Raw genomic sequence first — 26,400 nt, 5'->3', positions numbered from 1 at the left:
GATTACGAAACGGACACTTCACCTTTTCTGAATACCATCCTGCATAGTGCACTTACAATCTGCAACTTCAGACTCCCGAGACGAGATTCCTCCGACTTTAGTACGGATTAGTGTACATTGTATGCCTGTTGATCCCAAGAATACCTATCCAAATTTGCGGATTGAGAGATCTTCAAGGTACCATTTCCAAGTTAATTCCATCACCTTTTCCAGTATTATCGGAACATCGATTCCCTCGTCTCAAGCGTCTCCCCTTTCGATCCTAACATATTATCGATAACATAAAATGAGAAGGAAACTCGAAGGTGACTCGAAGTACACCCGCATGTTTACAGAGACCGCGAGAGACGAAAGTATCGATTTCAAGTTCATCGACTTAGATTTAGACGACGAAAGAAGATACGAGACAACTTTTCGGATTAATATTCCAGACGCGAAATATGTACAGCCACAACGAGGGATGCTGGGTACGTTTTGTTGACAGCGCAGCACACTCCCGCGCTGGAGCGTTTGTACACAGAGCGCGGCTTAGTCTGCGTGGGGTGCACTGAGGGTGCGCGCGGACAGATTGCTGGTGCGCGACAGGAGGCTGACGCCCAGCGGCTCGGCGGATCGCGCGTTCCGTGTATCTGTCGTGATAAACGTGACGAACGATTTTCAGTATCGGTACATGCATACACGGCCTCGTTGACGACTACGAGGTCGCGTCGAGGTGTCAGTCTGCCGATCCGCTCAGTCACCCTCGTCCATCGTTGTTCTACGACAGAACTGCGAACTGCGCGGTCGCTGCTTCGTCTTGCCGCGAATCTGTCCCGCGTTCGCTCTCGATGATGCACGATGGGGTCGATGGAAGTGCACCGGATACCCTCGGAGATTCGTGTTCTGTGTGGTGTTCGCAAGTAGGCCCCGTCACCAGCTGCTGCTTGTGCGCGACGGGATATCGACGTCGTCATGCCGGAGCGTCGTTGACGCGAGAAGAAACGAGAAGGGTGGCTGATTGAACGGTGACGGTGAGCAGAAGAACGAAGACAGTTCGGCGCGGTCGTTCACACTCCAGAGATACTACCGCGATAACGCGTCGAGTCCACGATCAAGGTGAGCTGGATGTTGTGCGTTAGCGTGTTGTGTGTGTTTACCGCGCGCCAATGAATTACAACTGTCACAGAAGACTTATTGTATCGAGAGACAAACGTCTTCAATATTTCTTTCTTGCTGATTTATGACGTCCAGAAGATCTGATTTGTTGAATGTTGCAGTGTCATTCAGCACTTTTATCAGCTGCGATTTTATCGGAAAAATGAGAAGTAATATAGAAACGAAAATGTCGAATTAAGTGAGGAAGCATCTGTTAAATTATGTGTAGAAAAAAACTCTCGAAGTCCCTTGCGCAAATCTTGCACAAATTCGTTAAAGGTAAAGGAAGTACAACGCGGGATCAACGCCGAGACGAAATGATTTTTCAAACACGTCCTCGACAGAACGGGCGATTCTTCTCATTGTTTCGTGCGTCCAACGAGATAAATCGTAACTAAATCGCTGTGTTTATCGAGGAACGACGTCATAAATCCGGACTATCCCGAGAGTCTCGAGGGTTACTACCGTTCATTCATCGACAGACAGTTGTGCCGTAAATCTAAAATACGAGAGAGATTCCGAGGTCTTTCATATTTACAACCTTCGAAACCTCATTCCACCTTTCTCGCTCATAATAATTATCGAATATTCCATTATCCTCCCGCTATCTTGTTATTTTTTACACGCTTTTATACGCTTTTACACATTTATTACACTATTAACACGCTTTTATATGCTCTTTCTTATCGTTACCACATCGCCGATATTCTCTTTGTAAAAACTCGTCGAACGAAGATGAGGTCGACCGTAGCCGGCGTCTTTCTGCTTCTGTATCTCACCTGCGCCCGTTTGCCGCGTGTCACCACTACCGTCGACCCATACTGCGGCGGCCACCTGGCTGGTCCGCGGGGTGTCATACACACACCGAATTTCCCCGGGCCCTTTTCGCTGCCGATCAAGTGCCGCTGGGTGATCGACGTGTCCGACATCCCGTCGATCAACAGCTCTATCGTCGTCTACCTGACGCAGCTCTACGTCTACAAGGGGCTGCGCTTCACCGAGTACGCGTACTACGAATCCGAAACCATGAATTTCGGCGCGGCCTTGGTGAAGGAGGTGACCGAAGGCAACGTCTTCGAGTACCGCCGTCTGAGGACCTTCCGGCCGTTCCTGGTGATCGAGTTTGAGCTCGACCGCTTCGAGGGCAATCACGTACGCGTGTTAAACGACCTCCTCGACGTGTACGGCTTTAACGTGACGTACGAGATGACAGAGGAACAGCCGAATCCCGAGTCCTGCACTATGCGCGATTGCTCCTTTGCGGGGAACTGTCTCGTCTCCGCGGATTACACGTGAGTCTCCTTAATCCTTCCGTAGAATATGCATACATTCTACGAAGTTGCATCACTCAACATTGTGTTCGCATGTGAACACATTTGGTGCTCCGATATAGAATGATGACTCATAATTGGTAGTGTAACTGAGAGGGAAATGATTCCTCATGAAAGAAGAAGACAATGAAGAAATAGCTGTTTATATTACCAGTTTAGAGGATCGCCCTAGATATTTAATGTAAGAACAGATATGTCGCAAAATGTTGTTTCTATAATCAATTGGTTAGGAAATAAGTATACATTTTTTATCTCTGTTTGCGAGGCAACTTTTTAAATGTTCTTTTTTTCCGATAAATGGCGCATGATGGAATACTTTATGAGACATTTCACATAGTTCAGTTTACATAGTAAACTATGTAATCACTAACAAAGCCCATTTTTTACCGCCGCGCAGAATGAATTTATGTGATCGTTAAGTTAATATTAGTTAATTCCCTTGCAAGTATAATATTGGTTAAAGGTAAAACGAATTTTCGTGGCGCGCCTGCGTTGGCAGAGTTAAAGAGAAGTTCTTTATTGCAGATTTCTCAGCAGCTTGCAAAGTTAGCATTAACGGAGAATTAATTCGGTTAATTAAAAAATTCAAAGATTCAGCGGAGTTAAGAGCGGGTGAATACATTTGAAATGTTAGCGAACTTACGTTGAGAGAAAGTTGCCGAGCTTAATGATCAAAATTTTCACGGTTGTTTCGCAAAAATCGTAGCGAGCGCTTCTCGTGGGGTAAACCGCAAACACTTGACGTAACTCCATTTTATTTGCGTCTCTATTCAGAAGCGATGTTCTGTTTAATTGAATAGAGTATAAAAATCTAAACGAATTAAATTGGCTTCCATTTAATTTAGATTTGCCTTGTTCCCACTGATATATAAAAAAGCATCTGCATTCGGATTGTTCAATAGGCGTCAACCTTAGCTTCGCCATAATTTGCTGTTTACCCAACTATCTCAATTCACGAAAGCTCTCAGAAACGCGTTTTAGGGAGTAAACACGTTAAGGAATAGAACGCCTACGAAGTTTCATCGCGGGAATATGGGTTTCGCTGTTCATGAATCATCAATGATCCTCCGCTCCCTTCAATTTGTCCGTTAATCCTGGGATCACGGGATATTCATAATTCTTACGGTTCTCTTCTCGCTCAGGTCTTTCTGGTGCGACTGTTTCGACGGTTTCAGCGGGAGAAGTTGTAACGAGGGTCCATTGTGTTTCAACGATCAACACAGTCCGGTTTGCCAAAACGAAGCTATGTGCAGGTATGAAATAATACGGATTCAGCTTGTAAAGATCAATTATTGTAATGAATCATAAAACACGCGTACGTTTGTTTATACGAAATAAATCTCAAATATTTGCTCGATATTTGCACGATACAAATACGTGGATACCAATCTTTTTGAGCACCTATTTCTTTTCCGCTTAAAAAGGTTTTCCGCTGATATCGTTAATTTTGGATTTGTTTGCAATAACTGGAGTGTCACAAATTATTTTTACTCGAATTTTCTCTTAGGTAGAACTTTATTTCTAATTTGCGAGTAATTCGTAATTGATGACAGAAGCGGTTCGTGGAATTAACAACCAACTGTTATCTTGTTGTTGGTTTCAGACAAATTGGAGCGGAGGCAATGCGCTGCGATTGTCTGGACGGCTACGTCGGCCACAATTGCGAAACTCGCCTTCTGGACATTTTGGACACCGGTAACGCTTTATCTCGATTAGACGATCTTGTTTTTATTTGGGTAGCACTTTATTGTGCGTCGCATTCTTTATGCTCGCTTATCTCCGCGATACGGCCGGCTAAAGTACGATCCTGTTGATACACGGAATTCTTTGGAATTGCACAAGGCCGCAGACTTAACTACGATTAATTATGCATGTTCACAGAATGCGCTTCGGAGAACTGCATACTGCAATGTCCTTTTGACGAGCAACAACAGCAGCAGCCGTGCACCTGTAAAGACGGTACAAAGATATACAACAGTAAGTCTTCACGGCTGTCTCATATGTTTGACATATAGTTGCAATACGTTAGGCAATAAATGGTTTTTTGCCAATAATTCAGAAACATACACATCTACCGCATGTACCGTTCCGCTAAGTCAAAAAAAAACTATCGGTGACTCGTTGTTTTAGTTCAGCAAGAACGTATTTCTTGTGTTTTCAACAGGAAAATGCTGCACAATGTATAAATCAAAACAACGACATTTAAACTGTGTCAATGAGAAGCAGTTATCTACTATAAGCCAAACCGAGCTCTTACTTTTTTACACATTGTCATTTTGATCGTATATCTCAGAGTCTGACTTTTTCCCGATTTCGTTGTTCAACGTATAAATTTTGTGCTTGTAGACAGATCGCGGTACGAGTGCAGAATCAAGTTGTCGAACGTCACGTCTCTCCGCACCGGCCTGATATCGCAGCACGGCAGCCTGGAGTCGTTCGTCAGTAAACAGGTAAGTGGACAGCACGAGAGATCAGTCTGACAAAATTCACGCGGATATTGTGAGATGAGAAAATACGAATTGCGTCTAACAGCGATCGTTTATCAGAGTGACGCACACTTTGCGCGACGGGACGACACGCTCGGTAAATATTTGCGATATTGCAAGTGCATGAGCGCACGGCGCTTCAGCGCGGCTGCATTTTGCGCAAAATTTTTTCGCCAGACCAGGCAATCGATTTTATGTAACGAATATAGGATTACCTGCTATTAAAATGACGCGCGACGCGTACATACCTCGAAATGCACTTTGCCGGGAACAGTATTATTTAAGACTTCCCCGCGCGAAATAACGTCCGTGGTTTAACGTAATCACGCGCGTCGTGCGTAAAACCGTAACCGGTATTCCGGTGAGCTTCGACAGCCACTGCTGTTGCGTCCGCACACAGTCACACGGCCAATTACAATCGCCGTAATGATTTTCGTGCGATACTACGTCAATACGCTAATGAGCGCGCGTTGCGCTCACACAAACATGCTATTGGCACAAATATTGTGCAACACGTGACGATGAATCCTCCGCGAGCTCTGCGAGAGATCGAGCTACTTGAACTTCTCTGACTCGAACGTTTATTTCATGACTACGAAAAATATATGTACACATATATACCATATACCGAGGAGGAAGATGAGCGAATTACGATTGTTTGTATAAAGACGTGAAGACAAATCTGTCTCACTAAAGTTACACAAGCAAACAAGCTGTATTCTAAGTTTCTCGCTGTCACTGGCTCCCAGTGACCCAGTTTGAATCTCGAAATTCGGACGAGTCCGCGCATAATGTAATCTTCGTCGCCAAGTGCAGCTGCACGCAAGTGTACGAGCTACAGCAGTCGCTTAGTTCCGGCCGCAAATTCCCACACGGTGGCTGTGTCGTAACCGTGATTCTCTCTCTGAACGTTCGCGGGTAAGGAGTATCGTCGCAGCGATCTCAATCGCCTCCTGAGATCCTCGGTTAAGCCGTGCCTTCCTGGATCTCCCAGGTAAATTCGCGCACCACGTACGTGCGCGTTCTCCAGCCAGCCAATTAGGACGCTCGCTATTTCCTCGTCGTACAACAGATCGCCGACGAAGATCACGTCGTAGCGATCTTCCGGCGGCCTTTCCAGCAGGTTCTCCCACGACACTTCGATGTCTGCGTCATTTAGCACGGCATTCATCGCAACAGCGACGCAAGCGACTGAAATCCAAGAAATGTATTCACATTTTGCTGAAGCACGCATTACGCGCGCATAATCTTTACCCGCTGTCAATGTGGAGAATTAATTGGAGATTAATGTCTCGCGATGTATTTACATTAATAACAGGAAGGATCGTTTGATCGAATTTGTTGAAAGTGCTACGCGATTTCTATAACGATTTCACTACGATTTATTTGACCGAAGATGCCGCTTCGTGGGATATTTAACGGAACATTGAAAAAATTAACGCGCATAACTCGGACACCTTAACCGGTGTCTTTGACTGATAACCTAGATTTAGAAATTCGACGGGCGATACAAGCTCACGTCGTCCAATCGCTTAGAAATATCTTTCTCTGGTGTCTGTCATTTTGCGGTCGGAGAACTCGTTCCCAAGTACAGGTAACTGACCGTGTTGCGCGCGTGCGTTTATCAGAGTTATCCCTAACTCTGACTCATGCACTTTATTAATATCGCAATCGTGAATATTTGTCTCTCTCACGTTCCCGCATATGTTTCGTTGAATTGGCTTCGTCGTTCCATCATAATGCTAGGCACCGACCGAGATATATTAGCGACGAATGCTCTCGATACGCTCAGAATCGTGCGTCGAGGTTCATCCTTCGAAGAAGCAATCATCATTTGTCACGTCTTCACAATTTTTATTGTTAAATATCTTGCTCAATCAGCGTCTCAGAGATTGAAATTCTCCCGAGGATAAAAGCAGAAAATACATAAAATGTCATTCCTCAGTTATTTGCAAACGGACGTCAGAGATTCGCTTTGACGCGCGCTTGCAATTAATCGAGGAAAATGTGGTATTTCATCTTATACCTCTAGTTTGACGCGCATCGAGTCTAAACTCGAAGCGTTCATGGTTGTATTATTACCGACACCCAAGACTCGACGAGGAAATGTTCATTCCAATCGCAGACGCTATTCCGGAAACGCCAGTCGATAACTTCCCCCGTCTCGATTCCCCACGGTCTCGCGAAAACGCGGCAAACTGCTGCTAAATCTGAATAAACCCGGTATGATCTTTTCCATCAGCCAAACAGAAAACCTGCATGCCCCTTTGAAGCAATTAACGGCTCGAATGGAAACGCACGTCCACGAGATAATAACATTAATCCCATAAGGTCAATTGAGGCCGATGCGATAAACGAGCGCGTATCTCGCGCGTGGAACGTGTCGCGATCGGGTAATCTTCGCGCTCGCAATTAAATGGCAATGTCCGCGCAATGTGTGAAGATAATCACGCGATAGCGCGAAGTCGTCGTTGAACCTTACATCCTTCTACACGCAACTACGTTGCATCACCGGGTTTTCGTCGCACACGCTTTAATTGGCTTCGCTCCGTGGACCTTGGAACGGGCCAACGCACGCGTCTTCGCGTTTAAATATAACGTCCTTGGTTCATATTCGATTTGCGTGCCGAATTAATGCGAGATGGCTGCGCGCTAGCGCAACGAATGGTAATCCACTTCCGTGAATTTTTGAGCTCGCGAGAGAGACCGGAAAGCCCGTTAGCGGCGCGTTGTAGACGCGCGACGATTTTACCTCGTCGACTTCTTCGTAATTTTATACGAAGTTGATAAACACGAGACGGAAAATATTGTTGGCGCGAGAGCGCAAGCATACGCAATGTGTTTGCGCGCTCTTTCTCCTTCTCTCTCTCTCTCTCTCTCTCTGCTTTTCCTGCGGCCGCGTTTCGGAAAACCGCGATATCGAGATGTTTATTGTAGCGACTGATAATAAAATCCGCGGTTGTATTCTGCGAAAGTGAGACGATCATCTTTCGTCATCTTTCGTTGCCGTTTTCGCCGGCAACAGCTAAGGAGAAAGTATCGATCGTCGATTTCTGTGTTGGAGGAATGTAGTACCGAGAATCGACAACCTTTCACTGACGCACGAGGGGCAAGCCCTTCATTCCAGCATCTGCGTGAGACGGGGAAACCCGCGCGTAAGTGCGCTACTTCTTAATTGCCTCCTGACCTGCTTGGGCCGGAATAAATTTACGAGCCCAGCTGTTAGCGTAATACATAACCGCGGACCGCACGCCCTGTAATGACCTCTCCGGAGATTCATTTATTCCGCGGGTTCATCTGGAAGCACGACTCTGGAATAACTCTCCGTTAAAAATCGTCGTCCGCGGAAATTCGAGCTAATCGCGGGATTACGTAATGCGTTCGCACAGGTCGCTCATCGGGAGTTCTCGGCTGCGCTTTTACCGCGGCTTTCGTGCGGTTTCCCCGCATTGCTTATAATCGACGGGTGTTTGTGCTTGTTTTCTACAGGAACCCTTTATCTCTACAAATTCAGCGATCATTATTCGCTTCGCCGTGAATCCATTGTCTCGCTCCTCGCCGCTCGTACGCTTCTGTGTGCCTGTGCGTGTTATCTGCTCGTAATTAGCAATTGCTTGTCCCCTTTTGTCTCACCCTTTATCTCCGACCCTCATTCCCCTCATTTCCATCGACTCGACGGTCATAATCTACTTCCTCGTAAAACCGCAGATTTTCGGCACCGACCGCGGCGGACTCGAGAGACAGTCCGGAAATCAGATCCGCGGTTGCGAATGAACGGCGGAAGATCAGCGCCCTCGCGCTGACATTTTCCTCCTGGGACATTCTCCTCGCCTGGGACGCGTTAACAGTCTCAAATCGTTATCTGATCAAAAATTATCCTATTTGTTCTAATGCAAGAACGGACTGTCGCGCTTGTACGATAGCAGGCGCGATAACGGGAGCCGCGATAACGCTATCAATAACGAGCGACCGTGCCTAACGCGAAATCGCCGCCCTGGCGCGATTCTCCTTGACGCGCAATAAATAGTTGCGGAGTTGCAAAGTCGAACGGCGAGTCGAGTGACGTCGCCGTGTGTCACTAACTAATACACGGCTGACGAAAGCGCGTCGCAGTGGCGCAGCCACGCGCTCGTCACGAGGAAACCGCCGCGTCGCGGGAGAGGAGACGTCTCTCCTGACGTCTCCTCTCGCGCGACGCAATCGGTTCATTGATAGAACGAACCTTCTCCCTCGCGACCGCGCACTAATTCCACGTACGGTGTGCAATTAGTGCCAGCATACTGCCAGCCGCCGATAGCCACTATCGGCAGGCAACGCGCGTTCGCAACGCACGTTGCCGGCGCGCGAGCGGAACGCGCGGATGGAATCGGCCGGGCCGCATTCGGCATTCTTCTCTGAATCACACCGTCGGAATTCAGTGTTATCTGACGGCCAGGCTCGCCACAGGCTACCGTCGGCGCCGTCGCGACGTGTTCATTCAATGCACACCTGGCCGTCCCCGCGCACATACACACGCGCGTATACGCGCGTGGTCAGGTATACGCACAGGTGAGCGTGCGTATACCTGACCACAACGAGTGACGTCAATTCTGGTCCATTTGGTATTTCCTCGAGCCAACGAGCTAGCCATGAGTCTCGAGCCTGGCCGGAACCTCAGGGGATTCCCGTGGCCGGAAACTTTCTAAAGCCGACGGAAAAAAGAGACGAAAAGTTTTGGACTTTAGAGTAAAAGCGCAATTCGCGCGTGTTTGCATTGTCGGACTATTGGCTGCTATTTGTTTTTCGGCGAACTATTGGTTGGAGGCTTCTCATACGCTAATCGGGAGCCTCCTTGAGGCTCTAGTTACGCTACTGACTCATCTTTCCGCTCTCCCGATCGCAGTTAGATTGTTATTCAAACAAGCGAGTAATTCCCCGCGCATACAGGCATATATATCATGCATATCTTCTCCTGCGTTTGCAGGAACTTTGTACAAAGCGAAAGGTCTCTCTCTCTCTCTCTCTCTCTCTCTCTCTCTACCTCTCATCCTCATATATTTTTCACCGAGGAAACTGCAAAACAAGCGCAATAACCGCACGTTGCATATATGTTTGTGATATCAATGCGCATTTATCCCCGGAAATTTATGACCCGTCACGAATCGTTTTTCGCACGACGCAGTTTCGCACCGATAGATCACCGAATCGATCGAGTCGACGTTGCAGCGTGTGTCCTTTTAATAACGAATTCGACGCAAGTTGCAAGCGTCGTCAGGCCGACGATAACTGGCTAGATAACGGAGTCGTCAAGAAACGATCGCTATCGGTTACATCATTCGAAAATCTTGCGGTGTCACAGTCAGCTACGATGTCGCGATGTGCGATTGGCCGATCGGCTGCATGAAATATCAATAGAGCGAGCAAAGCGAGCGAGCGCGAATTTTTCGCTAGATTATTTCCACCTGCGTATTTTTCACACGTATCTCAATGAAGCTCTGCCTCACGGGGCTTTTCGCCGCTCTTGTAACCTGGGAAACCAGCCTTATCATCAGTTACGTGTTATCACGCAAGGACACACCGCGACTGTGGTCGCCCACTGTGTCGTGTGTGTTCAGGGACTCCCGAACTCGTAGTATTTTATTTCGCTCGCATCCTGCATCCGAGCTATTTTTTTCCAACGAAAATACCGCGATAATGAACATTATCGGACCGCGACAGATAAGAGCGAGGGAGAGAGAGAGAGAGAGAGAGAGAGAGAGAGAATTCCGGGAATCCTATTAATAAACGTTGAAGAGAGAGAGAGAGAAAGAGAGAGAGTGCGGCCTCATTGCGCGGCTGGAAGCGCGAAGTTTTCCTCGCTAGATAAGAAAATTCAATTGCGTGGTTACTCGTGACGTGTCGCGCATATGTTAACAATGCCGGGTTGATTTGTATTTCTCGCAACGACTCGCGCGATCCGAGTCGAGGAGAGGCTTGCCGGGGCTGCCCACTGATTAATCATCGCACCAGATGTACTGACCTTCGTTGATATCGTTCGCGACCACTTGCTGCCACGGACCGATCAATTTCGCGGCTATCGCCGTGGCGCCGCATCCTGCGCCCAGATCCAGTATCCTTCTTGGTGCACCTTTCCCCGCACCTCGCGGCCCGCGTCCGAAAACTCGCTCCCTGTCGTCGAGGATGAACCTCGTGAGCACCTGTCCGCCAGGCCAATATATGGACCAGAACGGGTCCTGGAATGCGTCGAGTCGCCTATCGTCATCCTTCGCCTCGACGAAGGGCTCGCGATACAAAGGACAATTCTCCGTCAACAGGAACAACTTCAGTTCCGGGGTCATGTGATCGCGAGAGACCTCGGTATTGTTCAAGATCGCCCTCACCACGTCCCCTCGGCTCTCCGTGAATCCTGTAAGCGACATCCCATGGTTCTTCCGCAGAACATGATCCCAGATTTCCTTTGTGCTCCGCGAGAATTTTCTCGCGATGAGGCGTTTTTTCAAGCATGCGACACTTCTCGCGATCATGACGGCTGACGGCTTAGAAACGGGAGTTAATTATAGCCCGTCTACCCAGCACACTATCGCCGCTATCAGGGAGTCCTAAAATAAACACAATTCCCGGAGTTAAACTTGTTATTTGTTTTATAAGTGGCTATTGTAAGAGAGAGAAGAACGGCATACATAATCGTCCATTGAGAACTTCCGTTTCTCGATAGAAAGCCGTGATTATCTTCTGAGAAGATTATCGCGATCGCAATCCCGGTGCGGACGATAATAAGAAATTTTTGTCTTACCCGATATACGCGATAAGATTGCCGACCGATTGGATCGCGACTGATTTGAGAATCGCGGGCAAGAAAATATTTTGCTTCACATTGGTGTCAGAGACACCTCCTTATCGATCACGAGGACGCTCTGTGAGCGGAGCTTGAAAAACTTGCCGCGTTAACTTTAACAAATTCGTTCGGCCATGTCACCGAAAGATACGCAAGAAATGTGTCGACGTTGCGGTTCTTCCCGCGAGAAAATTTGCATTTGCGCTCATAATTCGAATAACGTTCGTAATTCATGGGAGCAACGGGGAAAAACAAGTGCGCACTCCGGCACAACCGTGACAGTGATCACTGAAACGATGTAACATTAATCACGTGTTTCGCCTTGCCGCACTGTTGTGCGAGACGACATTTGTGAATTTCGTGGCAAATTACAACCGTTTTCACAGATCCAATCGTATATTTCTATCGCGTCGGTGAAAAGAAAACAGAATGTGTTGCATGCACGGTTATCGATGACGTTACAATGGAATTTATTGCGCAAATAGGTCCCCCGACTGCGAATAACCACACAATCCAATTATAATCACAACTACCGGACGCTTTGTACTGAGTTCGTAAGCACGAAAACATTGGAAAATGCAGCAAGTCGTATTATCTAAAAACCTGAAAAAATAAACAAATAAAAATTGCGCAGCTCGTTGCTCCATTGCGCGAATTTCGCTTGATTTTTCTCCGAAATTGAGACGCGTTTTGATGTTTCCGTGTAAGAAAATATATATATGCGCTCGAGTACTCTCAGCCACATTTATATGGCTCTTACGGGGAATCACCTTATCGCGAAACTTGCAAGGCGACTTGGAAGGCGTCCCTGTCCCAGACGTCTTGGGATTTCCAGCGATCCGTGTTGCAAAATATAGTTCTCAGTGAAACGCTGACGGTAGCGCGCCTGCGAGGTTCTTGACCGGAAAACGTTCCATCGATCAACGTTTCTTGGGTAAGAAGTAGGTCAAACAGTGTAGCGAATCCTAGCGAGGTGTGAATCCTAAATAAACTTTCAGAAAGAGTCTCAGATAAATCGGCCGCGAGTAACCTTTTTCCTTCATCTTTGTCTTCACTAATTTGAATTTTCTGTTTAAAAGGAAGACTCTTCCGTTCGGCTGAAGACGTACACGGTCTATTAACTGGTCAAAGCCGGGACCTTAATTCGATAACTTTTTTTAAACTTCGTTACCTCCCGTTTCGCTCTTTCTTTCTGTCTTCTACCCTTTATCCATCCGGCGTTTTGTCGTAGATTAATTATCGCAAACACGTTTCCTCGCCGCTGATGTAATTTGCCACGACGTAATTTCATTATATCACATCGAAAAAAAACACGGCTATTACGCAATACACCCGCCGTGCATTTTTCCGAGTAACAATATCAACGGACCCGAGCCGGTTATACTCATCAATACAAAGCGCGCATAGCCGCTGTAAAACAAATATTATTACGAAGGCGAACCTTCGGCTTTTGTGACCTTTATACGACTTTATAGAACACTTTATAGGACACACACGGCACGTGAGGTTCACGTAATCATCGTTATCGTAATGATCGTTCATTTAATTAATATCCTTTCGAATTGATCGTCACTCTGTATGTTCAACGCTTAATTACTATCATTTATAATATCGATATCTCATTATGATATGTTCTCCGCGTTTCTCCCTCTCATACGGGTTAATAGGTCCGATATTGTACGCAGTTGAATATCGAAATTGGAACATATTGCGCTCAGTTTCAGTGTTCCGGTAGTATCTGGAAATGAAATTTGAGAAACTAGAATTGAAGTTCGGAGGGTGATTTCGTATGACACGCAAGGGAGAGAAAAATTTAAATGAACTGACATAATGAATTAACATAACGATGGATGAGCCGAAGCCGAAGCCGAAGCTGGAGGAAGCGAAATTTCTCTCGGATAAAATCCACTTCCAAGAACCAGGAATTCTATTCCCTTCAGCGAAAATTTAATTTATCGCGCGTACAGTTTATCGAATATCGAATCATTAGTTTAATTATTCACCGTTTCATCCTGCTGCCGGGCCCTACAGACTCATTAACCGTAGGCCATCGGGCTATTATTCTCGATTAACTCGCGGCGAATTCATCGAGTACGACAAAAAAAGAATTAGGTCGTGCTTCGTCCTAATAAAAATTAATATCGTCGTGTGCTCGTGGCAGTTGCTCGATATTTCTCACCCTCGCCGTTCGCGAAAGAGCGAAAAGGTTACCGCGGCACAACCGCGGACACAGACGGCGATATTAATACTTCCCCAGGTGGATATTGTTAATCCCCTCGTTTCCGTTATCGCGGAAATTGTGCGATTGCGCGACTGATGAAACGCGGGGGAACAAAGGCTTGCATCATCCCTCTGTCGGACGTATATGGGAGAGAAAGAGATACATATACATATACATATATATATATATAGGATTAATATAACATGAGCACATGTGTAATCTCGATCGGGGGCGGGTGCACGAAGAGCGATCGCGGATCGCCTGTCGAAATGAAGTTTATTGACCATGTCAGCCGCGACGGCGGTCGGTCGACGTGGCTCAGTTCCTGGTCAGGTGCTCGCGGATGATGAAATTGGACCCGAGTCGACATAAGGCACGCACGTACATGTTGCAACATTCAACGAAAGGAGAGAACTCTCAGGGGAGCTCTGGGCTCGTTTTCCTCGAGTGCACAAAGTGACGTGGAATTTTCGCCTGCGGAGCCTCTCTCTCTCTCTCTCTTTGTGGTAACTCCGTTAACTTTGCTAGCCGTTCGCTAATACTTCGCTAACCGTCGAAGTAATGATGAAAAATAGGAGGTTCCCAGCCCTTGCGTTACCTCATAGCGCGCCAACTTGCTATCTCGGTGAGAGTTTCAAGTCTTCGTTTATCTAATCTGTCCCATTATTTGTAGACTGTATATTGCAAACTCGTGTTTCTCGATATCGCACTCCTTCTTGGATGTCTGATTACACCTGGTACACCTGGTGAGCTCCGAACCTCATAGGAAACGCGATACTAAGGGCGTACTTGTACTTTCAGATTTCGATTGTGCCCGAGGTGAACCTTCCTCGTCAGTTGTCAGTGAACTTGAGAAAAAGAGCGGTGTCATCGTGATTGTCCATATAAGTGCGACGCACTTGCCCGCTGACTGAAGAGGACGTGGCTGTGGAGCCGATGAGATTGTTAGATAATCCACTTGAATTGATATCTAGCGCGTCACTGCGAGCAGAACCGGCCGTCTTTATTTCTCTCTCTCTCTCTCTCTCTCTCTCTCTCTCTCTCTCTCTCTCTCTCTCTCTCTCTCTCTCTCTCTCTCTCTCTCTCTCTCTCTCTCTCTCTCTCTCTTCCTCTCTCTCTCTCCCTCTCCCCCCCTCGCTCGCCATCGTCGATGGAAATTTGTTTGCGCTATTACTAAGTAATTATGTTTCCCAACACGACTGTCGGGTCGGGTTTCGTTCTCGTTAAATTCCGTTGAAATTCCCCCGCCCGCTGAAAGTCTCGTGCGGCGCGATCTCGAGCGTTTAAGGCTGATTAGAGGACGTAATTTCCCCTTTCATTGGCGCTTTAACGAGGTCGCGGTATTCATAAATATGTATCGCTCGTCGGAATCAACGGACGACGTTATCTTTCGCCACGACGATCGCAAATTGAACGGAAACGGTGAGCCGAAGAGCAACGCTCCCGCTCCCCGGAGGCGAGATGCATTCTCGCTCGAAATTTTCAAATAAACAGGACTTCTCATTCTTCCGTTCGAGCTTCTATCGCGACAGCGAAGGTAATTTTTTCCAACGTATCTCACTTTGCATAATCAATGACTCTGGTGTACGTTGTGTGAAATTTATACATTTCAGATACAATCTTTTTATGCATGAGCATGTATAACATGTAAACATGAATATGTGAGAAGAAGTGACATTACAAGAGCGCTACTCGCTGTTGTATTATGGCATATTGTGGCAACAAATCTCGAGAATCCTCGGATAATTGTCTTGCGATGAGCGCGACAAAGCGACGCGAGATGTGAAGCGCGCATGCTTTGGTTCATCGAAAGCTCGGCACGCTTCGTTTCCAGGTAGTGTACCATATCGAAGAATCATTAACACTCGCGTATCCGCGAAAAGCGAAGCGACCGGTGCGACGATTCTTTTGCTCACCTTGAACTTCTCGACCCACAACTGGCGCTTCGACGAACCGCTCGAAAGCCGCGGGCACGCGAGCGAGCGCGCAACGCAAAAAGCCGAAGCCTTCTCGGCAAGTACTCGGGAAGTACAGTTTATCGATCGGCCCGCAACTGTGTGTAGCGCAAATGCTCTTTCGAAGTGGCGTTGGAATAAATCAGCAACGACGCGAAGCTGCACCATCGGCTTACTTCCGCGTCACCCGCAACAACATTTCGCCGTTGCTCCGCGTCCCCCGGAATTCCGCGCCAAGCCGAATTATTCAGCCGATCTCTGCACGCTACCGACCATCGACCATCGACCATCGACCGTGTGTCGTCGCGCGTTTCACCGTCACCTTCGCCACTTTGTTGTTCGCGACTTGCTAATTCTGCGCGCACATTGATCGCATTGCTTTTTAATTCGAGCCTCTATTTGCCTCGACTTGTTTCTGTTTTTCTCCCCGGCAGATAACAAACGCATGCACTTTGATCCGGTTTCCGATCGTCCAACTTAATGCTTAAATTTGCGCTGTGCGGCTTAAGAGGAAACTTGTCCCAATTGTAATAAATTTCTCATCTGATCCGTCCTTTTTTTCGGCCATTGTTGTTGTTATCAAGATTATTATTATTTATATGCATCTATTATTCTTTACGCTGTCGAGGGAGAGAGAGGGAGAAGGACGAGTGACGGGAATTTTCAATTTTTCTTTCGCCGTCACTCTTCTCTGTAATTTATTTCCCCTCTGCTCTTTCCGCGGATTTTCCGTTTTTCCGCAATGCATTTTACGAAATCTATGTTCTAAGGACTTCGAAAAAGATCCCGCTGTCTCTCTCTCTCTCTCTCTCTCTCTCTCTCTCTCTCTCTCTCTCTCTTTCTCTTCCTATCACCTGCCTTCTGTCCGAGAAATTTGGTGCGCCGGGACCGTCGATCTAATTCCGACGGTTTCCCTTGACTCGTCGCGCGGTCTTTTCCTCCACGGGTTTCCCGGTAAAGCTCGCGTGTGGGCGTGTACCGATAAAAAGCTCCGTTATGTACGTAGCCCAACGGCGCGACGACGACGACGATGACGACGGCGACGGCGACGACGGCGGCAGTGGCGGTTTATCCGCGAAGGTGATGAGCTGGTGGGGCGAGATCGATATAAAAGTCGCGCGCCGCGCACCTCGAGGTCAAACGTAGACAGAAGCTTGTGAGAGAAGAGTCCGATCAGAGCTAGTCTAAGCGCCTCCGTTGCTGCGACAACAATTCCACGAGCGTTGCGCCAGTTTGCGTCAGAGCGGAAGCGTCTTCGAGGGAAAACAAGAGAAAGAGAGAGAGAGAGAGAGAAGAAAGGAGAAGAGGAGAGACGAGAAAACTCTTTCTCTATCTCTCTGTCTCCCTGTCGGTGCTTCTGTGAGTCCAGCGGGATTAACCACCTCGTGGAGCTTCCAGCGAAAGTGCGGAAGATTCGTCCCTCCGCCATTAGCGAGGCCGAGAAAATTCCGACGTTCAGTGAAGTGTGCAAGAGAGGCTTAAGGATTAAACCGCCGAACGAGCAACCGGAGATACTGACCGATATGACTTGCTGCCAGGAACCACGATCCTACCACGCGCAGGCCGCGATGAGCGACAGGTAGTTATCCGGAACACACGAAATACACACGAACGAGAGAGAGAGAGAGAGAGAGAGCGTTTCGTTCTTCCACGTGGCTATCGCGCGCGTTGGCACTCACGTGGCGCGAGCGCCAAATTTCGAAGAGCCGCGCCGCGACGGTCGCGTTCTGCTCGACGGCGATAAAAAGATGCTTACTCACGGCGGACGCTGGACGATTTTTATTTATCTCGTTCGCGAGTCCTCCCGACTTTAAGCCTCTCAGACGAGAGTTTCTACGATTTGTCAGAAAACGCAGATGCGCGCGCTTAGCCTCGCTTTCGCCGTGGCTTCGTGACATTGCAGAAATCGATCGATTATCACCGGGGACTGAATCTAGAACTTGCAAAAGAGCGCGCGGTATCTCTTCCCCGGGTTTGTTCGCGCAAAAATCAGATAACTTCTGATACCTGGGAGCTGGTCTCTCTGTTGAAAAAAATTGTTCGCGCCTTGGACACGTCGAGGAAAATTCTTATCGTTCCTTGAATCAGCAGAAACGTTTATCGCGAGATCTCCGCGAAACTGATCGACGCGGGATTTTTCGCGCGCCGTGTGCAATAAGTAAATCAATACAAAGTCGTAGCACGCGATTCGCGCGAAATCGTCACCCGGGTATTTCCGCGAGTCGTTTTATCGAGCCGCGATCGTGCCGCGGACTTACGTAACGAGGTGGATGACTGATCGAGAATGGCTTGCAGCGGAAAATCGTCGTCAAGGTGCGAGCAGAAGGGCCTCGGCTGCCAGGGCAGCACCATCACATGCGGCATGCTGCCGACCCTGCGGATGTTGGCCTCCCGGGGATGCAACAGCCAAGACACCGTCTGTCTCGTGCCGTTCGACGTCGAGATGGATTCGGCCAGCCACCTGCACATGATATTGCTCGAGGCTTATTGCCGCGAGATCGGCGTCAAGGTGCTGAGGGTGTCCCGGGAGCGGATACGGGCGCACTTGTGCCCGGGTAGCGCGGACATGTCCTGCGTCCTCATTACCAACGACGATCCATTTTTCCTGGAGTCGCCGGAGTGAAACTCGCAGACTGGTCCTTGGGAGGAAGTTGAAACTAACCGCCGCGCGCGGTCCTTTACGCATCATCCAAGGCATTTCGCTGAGGAGGGGACGGTCGTCGCTGAGGAGATCCTCCACTACGGCGAATAATGGGAATTTATCAGTCCGGCACGCGGCACATACGTGTGTCTGTATGTGTGTGCGTGCCCTGCGCGCGTGTCTCATCAACGAGGATACTGACATCCGGACACTTATTATCTGAGAAAAATCGCGAGTACCGCCGGGCCGCCCGAGGGCCGCGGTCCTCTTGTGATTTATCCTTGGAACAAGGACATACCACGCGCGAGTGACTTGCCTTGCGGGAGCACCGGGGTGGTAGCTGAATAAGAATGTATTAATTAATCTATGTAACATGCGTGTACAGTTCCAGATTGCTTGTGATTTGTCGCGCGAAGCGAGTCGATCTTCGCCGCGTACTCTTTGTAAAACTCGGCGCCGCCGAAGCGCGCGTCTCGACGAGAAGGATATCTATACTTATGTAACACTACACGATAATAAGATTATATGTGAAATTTTAACAAGAAACTCGAACAAGGATCTCTTACTTTGCCCCTTCTCCCATGCCCGCATCCGTTGTATCTTATCGCGTAGCTTCTTGCCGCGCGACCGATACACACCTGCTTAATTATCTGGTACTTGTTCTTATAGCTCGCCAAGTACCTAAGGAACTCGAATATCACTTCAATGGAGGAGCTAAAAATCCTGAGCGTGACGTGAGTAGGTACACATTGAAGGGTAAAACGTACAGTTATACGCAGGTTGACCGCGAGGTCTCTCGAACGATTTCTTTCATAGAGAATACTCTGGGAACGATCGCTTCCCGCTGTCAAGTAAACTCTCTCGGTTCTCTGCTCGATTAGAAAAGTCTTTTGCTGCGAATGTGTCACTGTACTTTGCGCGAGGTGATTCGCCAGATCGCTCTTTCATCATGACCATTCCCTTCGACAGACCCACCGCCGAGGTTACCTTTCATTTTTTCGGCAACTCCGACGACGGGGATAAGATCCGCGAGTCGCTCAATCGACTCGTGCAGCGTCGACGTCTCAGCGAAATCGCCCTGGAATCCACGCACTTCACGTTCCAGCAGAAGCCCGCACTCAAGTTGCAGGTACAACTGTCTGCGATTACCGCGGGACACTGCGATATCTGCGTATCAACCGCTTGATGTCTCGATAATTAGACTTGATTGATCAATTGCCTTAGCTATCGTAATTTCATCGATTATTCTCTCCCTTTTCTTCTCACTTCTTCTGTTTATCGTTCCTTATGCTTTTATATATTCTTGCTGATTATTATTGCGAATTTCTTCTCTACGACTTGGCGCGCTGATTTTTCTCTCCTTTCGTTCTTCTGTCTGTTATTATTATATAATTCGCTAACCCATCAAGTGATTATGATCGAAAGTCTGTCGAGAGTGTAATCGAACGCTGTGCGATCGTGAAACTCGCTGAGTTGAGCCACTTTTTAGAATCTGCGGATCAATCAGGTGAACGATTATGATGTTCACTTGGGAGATCAGATCGTCTTGTCGTGCGCCGCTCAAGGAAGCTACGGCATAAACTTTACCTGGTACAAGGACGGCATGTTGGTGAACACGAGCAAAGCCACCAGGTATTCGATCCAATTGTTTATTTCAATCGTGAGTTCAAACGATGTCGGGTAACATCGGGCCGTGTTGAAACACGCCCGTGTTTCACCCTTTACGAAATAAAGAAAACAATCTCGACTCATGTGTTCCATTGACTTGGATGTTAGTTTCCGAGAAATTTGGATCAGCAATTTGCCAAACGACGGCTCGGACGTGTACACATCGGTGTTGACCATCGAGAAAGCGACCCTGCTCGATGGCGGTCAGTACACGTGTCAGGTGGTGGACTGGGGCGTGCAGCAGTGCAAGAGCATCTACATCGAGATTAGAGATGAGCCGGACGTAAAGGTGGTGCCGATGAGCGCCATCATAGAGAAAGTAAGCCGCGATTATTAGATTAGCCCGTCGCAGACGATCTGCGAGATCGAATCCCGAGAGAAACCTACACCGATATCGTCAAACTATTGTTCACAGGGTAGCAATATTCAGCTGACATGCACGACGCCCAACATGCGAAACATCGGGATCGGGTTCGGTTGGACGAAGAATCGCGCTCTGCTGAAACTGGAGCCCGGTCAAGCGATTTGGGAGGATCTATATCCAGCGGGTAGCATCCTGAAGATCACTAACGCTCAGGTAGAAGCGCATCGTCTTCGCGTCGCGCAGAGATTTCTCTGGCCCTTCCATCTTTCTTCCGCCTATTCGAGATCTCTTTCTTTGCAACTTACTTAGTTGACTTAGTCGCTCGTTAGTCTGAAGATCCGATAGAAATTTGCTTCATCTATTTTATACCGGAACCCTCAGCAACTAAGGCGATTTATCTTTACTGCGAAAGCGAAATTGAAATGAAATAGGTTTTCGAGGGGAGAGATGTTACGCAAGGGTGAAAATGTTCATCTGTTTTTCTCGGTCTTATTCAATGTCTATGAGAAATATAAAGCGCATATAAATGCATTGTTATATAAATTCAACACTACATAAATGCAAATGTTACGTAAGTTGGAGTAATTTTCACGTGCAATTACACACCTATTATATTTTGATTGCTTTTGTAGCTTGAGTGTTAAATAGCCTGCTTGTCATTCCAGAAATCCGCCATCTACACCTGCAATGTAGCGCACAAGTCCATGTCCGTCCGTGTAGAAGTGATGAATCGAACATTGATACCGATCTGCATCGGCGGCAAGTCCTGGGGTCTGCAATGGCCGGACACGGCGCCAGGATCGGAGGCGTTGCTGGAGTGCCCTCGATACTTCGTGGGTCGACGAGTCTCGAGACTCTGCTCGATGAAGGACGCCACTACGCCCGAATGGCAGATACCGGACTTCTCGTTATGCTTGTACAAGCCGTTGGTCTCGCCTTACAATAACGTGAGCATTTCGTTCCCACCAGCATTTTGCATTCGGCTCGTGATGATTCACGATGACTTTACGAAGAATACGGCGAGTCGAGACAGCCTTGACCGGTAATACGAAACATCTGTAATAAATCGCTATACGTCGGACGAGTCAACACGAGTGAATTAAAGGTCGTGGTAATTTTTTGATGCGCCACTCCAGTCGTATTTCAATATTTATGACGATACGCTATAAAAGTGTGTATCTCAAAGATAGATTGCTAACGACTTCGTGCGAATGGAAACGTCAGAGTAATTTCCACAAGAGAATGTTGGTCTTTTAATTAATGTGGCGAGCGCCAACACTGGCTGGGTTAATCAAAATTGATTAAAGATATTCCAAGTTTCCACTGCCGAAGAAATGCATCTAACGTTGCAAACTCTACTTCGCAGTTTCGAAGCCTAACGTTGGGTTACCAAAATACCACGAGCTCGGACACGATCCTCGCCTTTTGGGAGATTCTGCGCAAACGCACGTTGCCGCTCTACCCCGGCGAAGGCGATCGAATAATAAGCATGTTGGAGGAAATCGAACGGTATCAGCACAATATCGATTCGCTGAACGCGTCGGTCTCGGCGGAGGCGCTCACTCACATATTAAATCGTATACTGAGCGACGAGTACTCGATCTTGAGTCAAGAGGTAAAAATGACGCGGTTTTAAAATTGAGAAGGAGAGTCGTGAGGAGGACAGTCCGAGAGCACAAGGCACTTTTGAGTGGGACAATTGCAACATGGAAGTTATTCGCTCAAGTCCTACACTTTTCAAGGATGAAAGTCGCCACTCAAAATTGTGCCGTGCTTTTGAGCATCAACCTTCTTTTTTTTTTTTTCTTATTCTCGAGACTCGGTCAGACCACTCCACTACGAGTCTGCAAATCTGGGTTTTCAGAAGTTGTCAGTGCTGCTGCAGCTTACGCAACGCAATCTAATTCACTGGTCCAAGCAACTCAAGCAAGTGTACAAACATTTGGCCCTGTCGTCCATGGTCGTGGATATTCAGCAACTGCAATCTCACACTGGGGATAGTATCACGCATTCGCTTCAAATGCCGTCGGCCGAGCACGTGTAATTACTCCACGTTTTTGCCTACCTTTCCGCAGGATGCAAAGCTTTTTTTTCATCGTGTAATAAATCCACGTCTGTATAGCTGTGTATTTATGTCGCGAATGATCGTTTATTATGACAGGTACCCTGATTGGTACGAGGATAAAATAGCTGTGCGTTTGTGGAAGAAGAGACAGCGCAATGTAAAGTCTAACAGCACATTTACCGGGATTGTTATCGTGTACAAAAACATGTCCCGCTTTATCCCAACGGCGTATGTCACGGAGCTCGAGTGAGTTTACTCATTTAGTCGTTATTGTAGCGCGAGAGAGAAATCGGCGAGTTTGCTTTGCAAGTAATCTAACTATATATTTATGATTTTACGAAAAGATGAAATTCCGTCAATTGAATTAAATGCGCGATGAATATGAATGGAGATCGAACGAAATTCCAGCGACGGCACGGATCTCGAGTTTCGCATCAATTCCCGAGTGATCAGCGTCGCGGTACCCTCCTTCGGGATCGATAAATTCAGTAAGATATGGGTCGACTTGCAAATCCGGCATTTGCAAAACCAAACGAGCTCCTGGAACACGTCGTGCGGCCTGATGGACAACACTGGGTCGTGGGATCTCAACAGCTGCATAGCGAATACAGCATTCGGCGACGTCACGACACACTGTCTGTGTCCCACCGCGGGCACCGTCGCCGTTTTCTTGACGACTCGCGCGGTAAAAGTAAATATAGTTCCAATCTAAGAAGATCATCGATGTTCCTCCGCCGGCGTCACTTATGCTTCCGGACTATATTGATAATGTCATGAAATAATTCACTTAAGAAGGTTCGAGCTCAAGCGTTAAAGTTGCTGTCGTTTACAATGGACTTTTCCAACATTGTAGGTAGTACTGGCGAAGACAGAACAGACCACGTTCATTATAATATTCGGATGTAGCAGTTGCTTGGTTCAGTGTTTGCTGTCCGCGCTGATACTGAGCACCTTTTGGTGGAAGCACAGAAGCTGGCTGAATTTCTTGAAGCTCCAGTGCTGCGGCGCATTAATCGGCGCGATGGCCATCTTCATTTACGCCGTCCACAATAATCTGCCAGAGGTAATAACGTTATCTTCCCCAGCAACGATTTGACCTGAACCGTTGACTTCAAGAGTGCCAACTCCATCGTTTCCACGGTTTGCTCCGACAAAAGACTCACTTTGCGCGCGACTTTGCTCGATGGATCTTATTTTGCATTCTACGTACTTCGATTTTGCTCCGAACATTTTCTCCAACTCCTCGCTATGTGTGTTTTAGTCATCGTACTCGCTCGTGGCGATCGGATTGGAAGCGTTTCTCCTTGTGGGCATGTCGGCGCCCATCTCCGAGGCTCTGATAGTGTACGCTGAGCTTACACAGATCCGACCGAGTCAGCATCTTCAACCGACAGTTATCGCCGTGATAACCGGTGAGAATTACGTGCTCAATTAATTATGCCCGATCGCGGGTATAGAATTACGCGTGATTGCGCATATTCGCTCGTAGTATTTATTAAATGCCTAACGACACTTTTACGTTCTCAGGTGTCCCCATCATGGCTGTATTCGCGACTGAACTTACGCACCAGAGTACCGGATGGCGACACGAATCCTGGTGGCTCATTTATGGCAGCGGCGTCTACAACATATTCGTCAGCTGCGCCACGATGATGTTCTTGGTGTTCATATTGCTGTACATGGGGGTGCTGCACAAAGTCCGCACGCTAGTGGAGGAGAACGTGATGAAGAGAGAAGCAATAGAAACGAGGTACGGACAAAAGCCTGTAGTACGATCTGTAGCATTCGAGATATCCCGCTTACGAGTATGAGTTATTATCATCGTCACTTCTGGATTGCAGGATACGAACACTGCATCACGCGGCTATCATCATCTGCGGTATCATCGCCATGGAATCGTCATCTATTATCTACATCAATTCCTCGTCCATAATCTTTCATTACGTATTCGCGTCTTTATCGTTCGCTTTGGTGAGTATCGCGTCAGCGGTAATTACATAATTGCTGTACATGTTGAAACGGCATGAAAGTCATTCTTTGTTGACGCAGGGCTTCGACATAATCATCGTGTACATCGTGAACGCCGAGGTTGCGATTATCAGGCCAATGCTGCGAAAAATCAGATGGAAACGCAGCGTGGACGAGGAGCACACGTCTGAGCCGATCAAAGGTATTGCATATATGTGAGAGAGCTCGACTCGCTCGTAGTTTCTCTCATAGCTGCTCTTATTTGTGCGTGGAGTTAGTTTTTACGCTGATTATTACTTTCGCTATGCTTTTAGTATGCTCAAAGGGTGACGCCGAGATGGAGAACGACTCGGCGACACCGCCGGCGACCTTGTCGATCTCCGGCGAGCCGTACCGGGAAGTCCGCGGCGTCGCCGCGGGCAGCATCGACATGCGCGAGTTTGTGTCCGAGTCGTCGTCCGTCTACTCTGGCAAGTCAACGGCCGTGGTGGCGACCAGCAGATTTCTGCCGGAGATCCGGGTGGACCGGTCGGACGACATCGACCTCGAGAACTACAGCACGAGTCCGCGCAAGTACCAGGAGCCGGTGGCGGTGTTCGACTCGACCACCGCAGCGAGCACGTTCTCGGCACACCGCAGCTCTCGTTGCCTCGTCAACGATGCGGTCAACTACAGCGTCAATGACTGCTGTAGCTTTCGCGGCGGCGGCGGCGGCGGGGGCGGCGGCGGTGGCGGTGGCGGCGGCAGCAGCAGCAGCAACGGCGGTGGTGGCGGCAGCGGTAACGGCGGCGGTGGCAACGGTGATATCGCCAAGTACCGCGACAGCAAGTTGTTCTTGCCGACGAGCAGCGTGTCGACGACCGATTGTCCAGCGGCCAAGGTCCTCTGCAGCGCCGATGTAGAGTCACGGATGAGCGCGATGCCGGACGTCACACTGGCCGTGAAGAGCGACGTCGAGCTGTTGGCGAGCGCGGAGCTCAAAAACCGAGAACACACGGTCAGCAACGCCATACCCGATATCGCCAATACGAGCGAGCGCAAGCAGCCCGACGGCGAGGAGAAGAAGACTCCGGAGATCATGGTGACCGGCTGCGACAGCGCGACCAGCGGCATGTTGGACCGCATCTCGCACGACCTCGACTATCTGCTTAATCGCACACACGCGAAGGAGAGTGCTTGAGACTCCTTGCCGTCTCCTGGGGACTGCTGAGACACGCGTAGCGAGAAAATATTCTCACCGTGAAACAAGCCAATCAGGTTGTTATTGTACAAAGACAGAATCCGTCGCGGATCTTGGCGCGAGCCCGGCGGGGCGTCGTGTATTGTTTCAGGTGTTCGTCGATATTTCTTTACAACGGAGACTCTTCCCGCGAGTTCGTAAACGTAAACATGATATAATTGTGACATGATATAACTTGGAAGATAAAGGTCCAAAAAGCGCGGTGACGATCGGCGAATACGTTCATATTCGCGGTGACTTGTAAGATGAACGATTCGTCGATGCTGTCAAGCGTCTGAGCGAGAAAACTTGTTTCTCGCATGTTATCAGAAGATTCGCGAGTCGCTGATGCATGTCGTTGCGCGGTCTTTTCTCATTTCTTACATTGTCGCTTAGAATCTCGCGCCAGACCGAAGTCGTGAAACAATCGCTGATCACGAGTCGGCAAGAGACCGTGCGAAAGATGATTATCGTTAGCGCTCTATCCGTCAAAGTGTACGTCATCAAGTACAACCTCGCGGCTTTGCGCGCCGC

The 26,400-nt window shown here is 48.2% G+C and overlaps 3 protein-coding genes across 3 annotated transcripts; 2 read left to right on the top strand and 1 right to left on the bottom strand.

The window, feature by feature from the left end:
- The first annotated feature begins 546 nt into the window (after positions 1 to 546).
- Positions 547 to 26,369, top strand: LOC105185431 (uncharacterized). Its single transcript, XM_025296561.1, has 23 exons — positions 547 to 1,095; positions 1,870 to 2,426; positions 3,608 to 3,718; positions 4,069 to 4,160; positions 4,347 to 4,442; positions 4,812 to 4,915; positions 19,252 to 19,316; positions 19,552 to 19,711; positions 20,072 to 20,214; positions 20,359 to 20,569; positions 20,666 to 20,827; positions 21,280 to 21,561; positions 21,981 to 22,229; positions 22,479 to 22,654; positions 22,776 to 22,925; positions 23,088 to 23,370; positions 23,533 to 23,742; positions 23,941 to 24,091; positions 24,207 to 24,429; positions 24,521 to 24,650; positions 24,729 to 24,849; positions 24,962 to 25,345; positions 25,448 to 26,369. The coding sequence occupies exons 2-23, from the start codon at positions 1,870 to 1,872 to the stop codon at positions 25,825 to 25,827; spliced, it is 4,440 nt and encodes a 1,479-aa protein (XP_025152346.1). The 5' UTR covers positions 547 to 1,095; the 3' UTR covers positions 25,828 to 26,369.
- Positions 5,516 to 13,680, bottom strand: LOC105185430 (electron transfer flavoprotein beta subunit lysine methyltransferase). Its single transcript, XM_019842456.2, has 3 exons — positions 12,536 to 13,680; positions 10,950 to 11,529; positions 5,516 to 6,142 (listed from the first exon to the last, which is right to left on the bottom strand). The coding sequence occupies exons 2-3, from the start codon at positions 11,452 to 11,454 to the stop codon at positions 5,787 to 5,789; spliced, it is 861 nt and encodes a 286-aa protein (XP_019698015.1). The 5' UTR covers positions 11,455 to 11,529; positions 12,536 to 13,680; the 3' UTR covers positions 5,516 to 5,786.
- Positions 15,117 to 19,128, top strand: LOC105185429 (uncharacterized). Its single transcript, XM_025296560.1, has 3 exons — positions 15,117 to 15,820; positions 16,948 to 17,520; positions 18,237 to 19,128. The coding sequence occupies exons 2-3, from the start codon at positions 17,465 to 17,467 to the stop codon at positions 18,562 to 18,564; spliced, it is 384 nt and encodes a 127-aa protein (XP_025152345.1). The 5' UTR covers positions 15,117 to 15,820; positions 16,948 to 17,464; the 3' UTR covers positions 18,565 to 19,128.
- Positions 26,370 to 26,400: the final 31 nt, after the last annotated feature.

Source organism: Harpegnathos saltator, unplaced genomic scaffold (genome assembly GCF_003227715.2).
Source record: "Harpegnathos saltator strain DR-91 unplaced genomic scaffold, Hsal_v8.6 scaffold148, whole genome shotgun sequence".
Classification (NCBI taxonomy): domain Eukaryota; kingdom Metazoa; phylum Arthropoda; class Insecta; order Hymenoptera; family Formicidae; genus Harpegnathos; species Harpegnathos saltator.
Note: the sequence above shows the minus strand (reverse complement) of the source record. Positions and strands in the feature narration are given on the sequence as shown.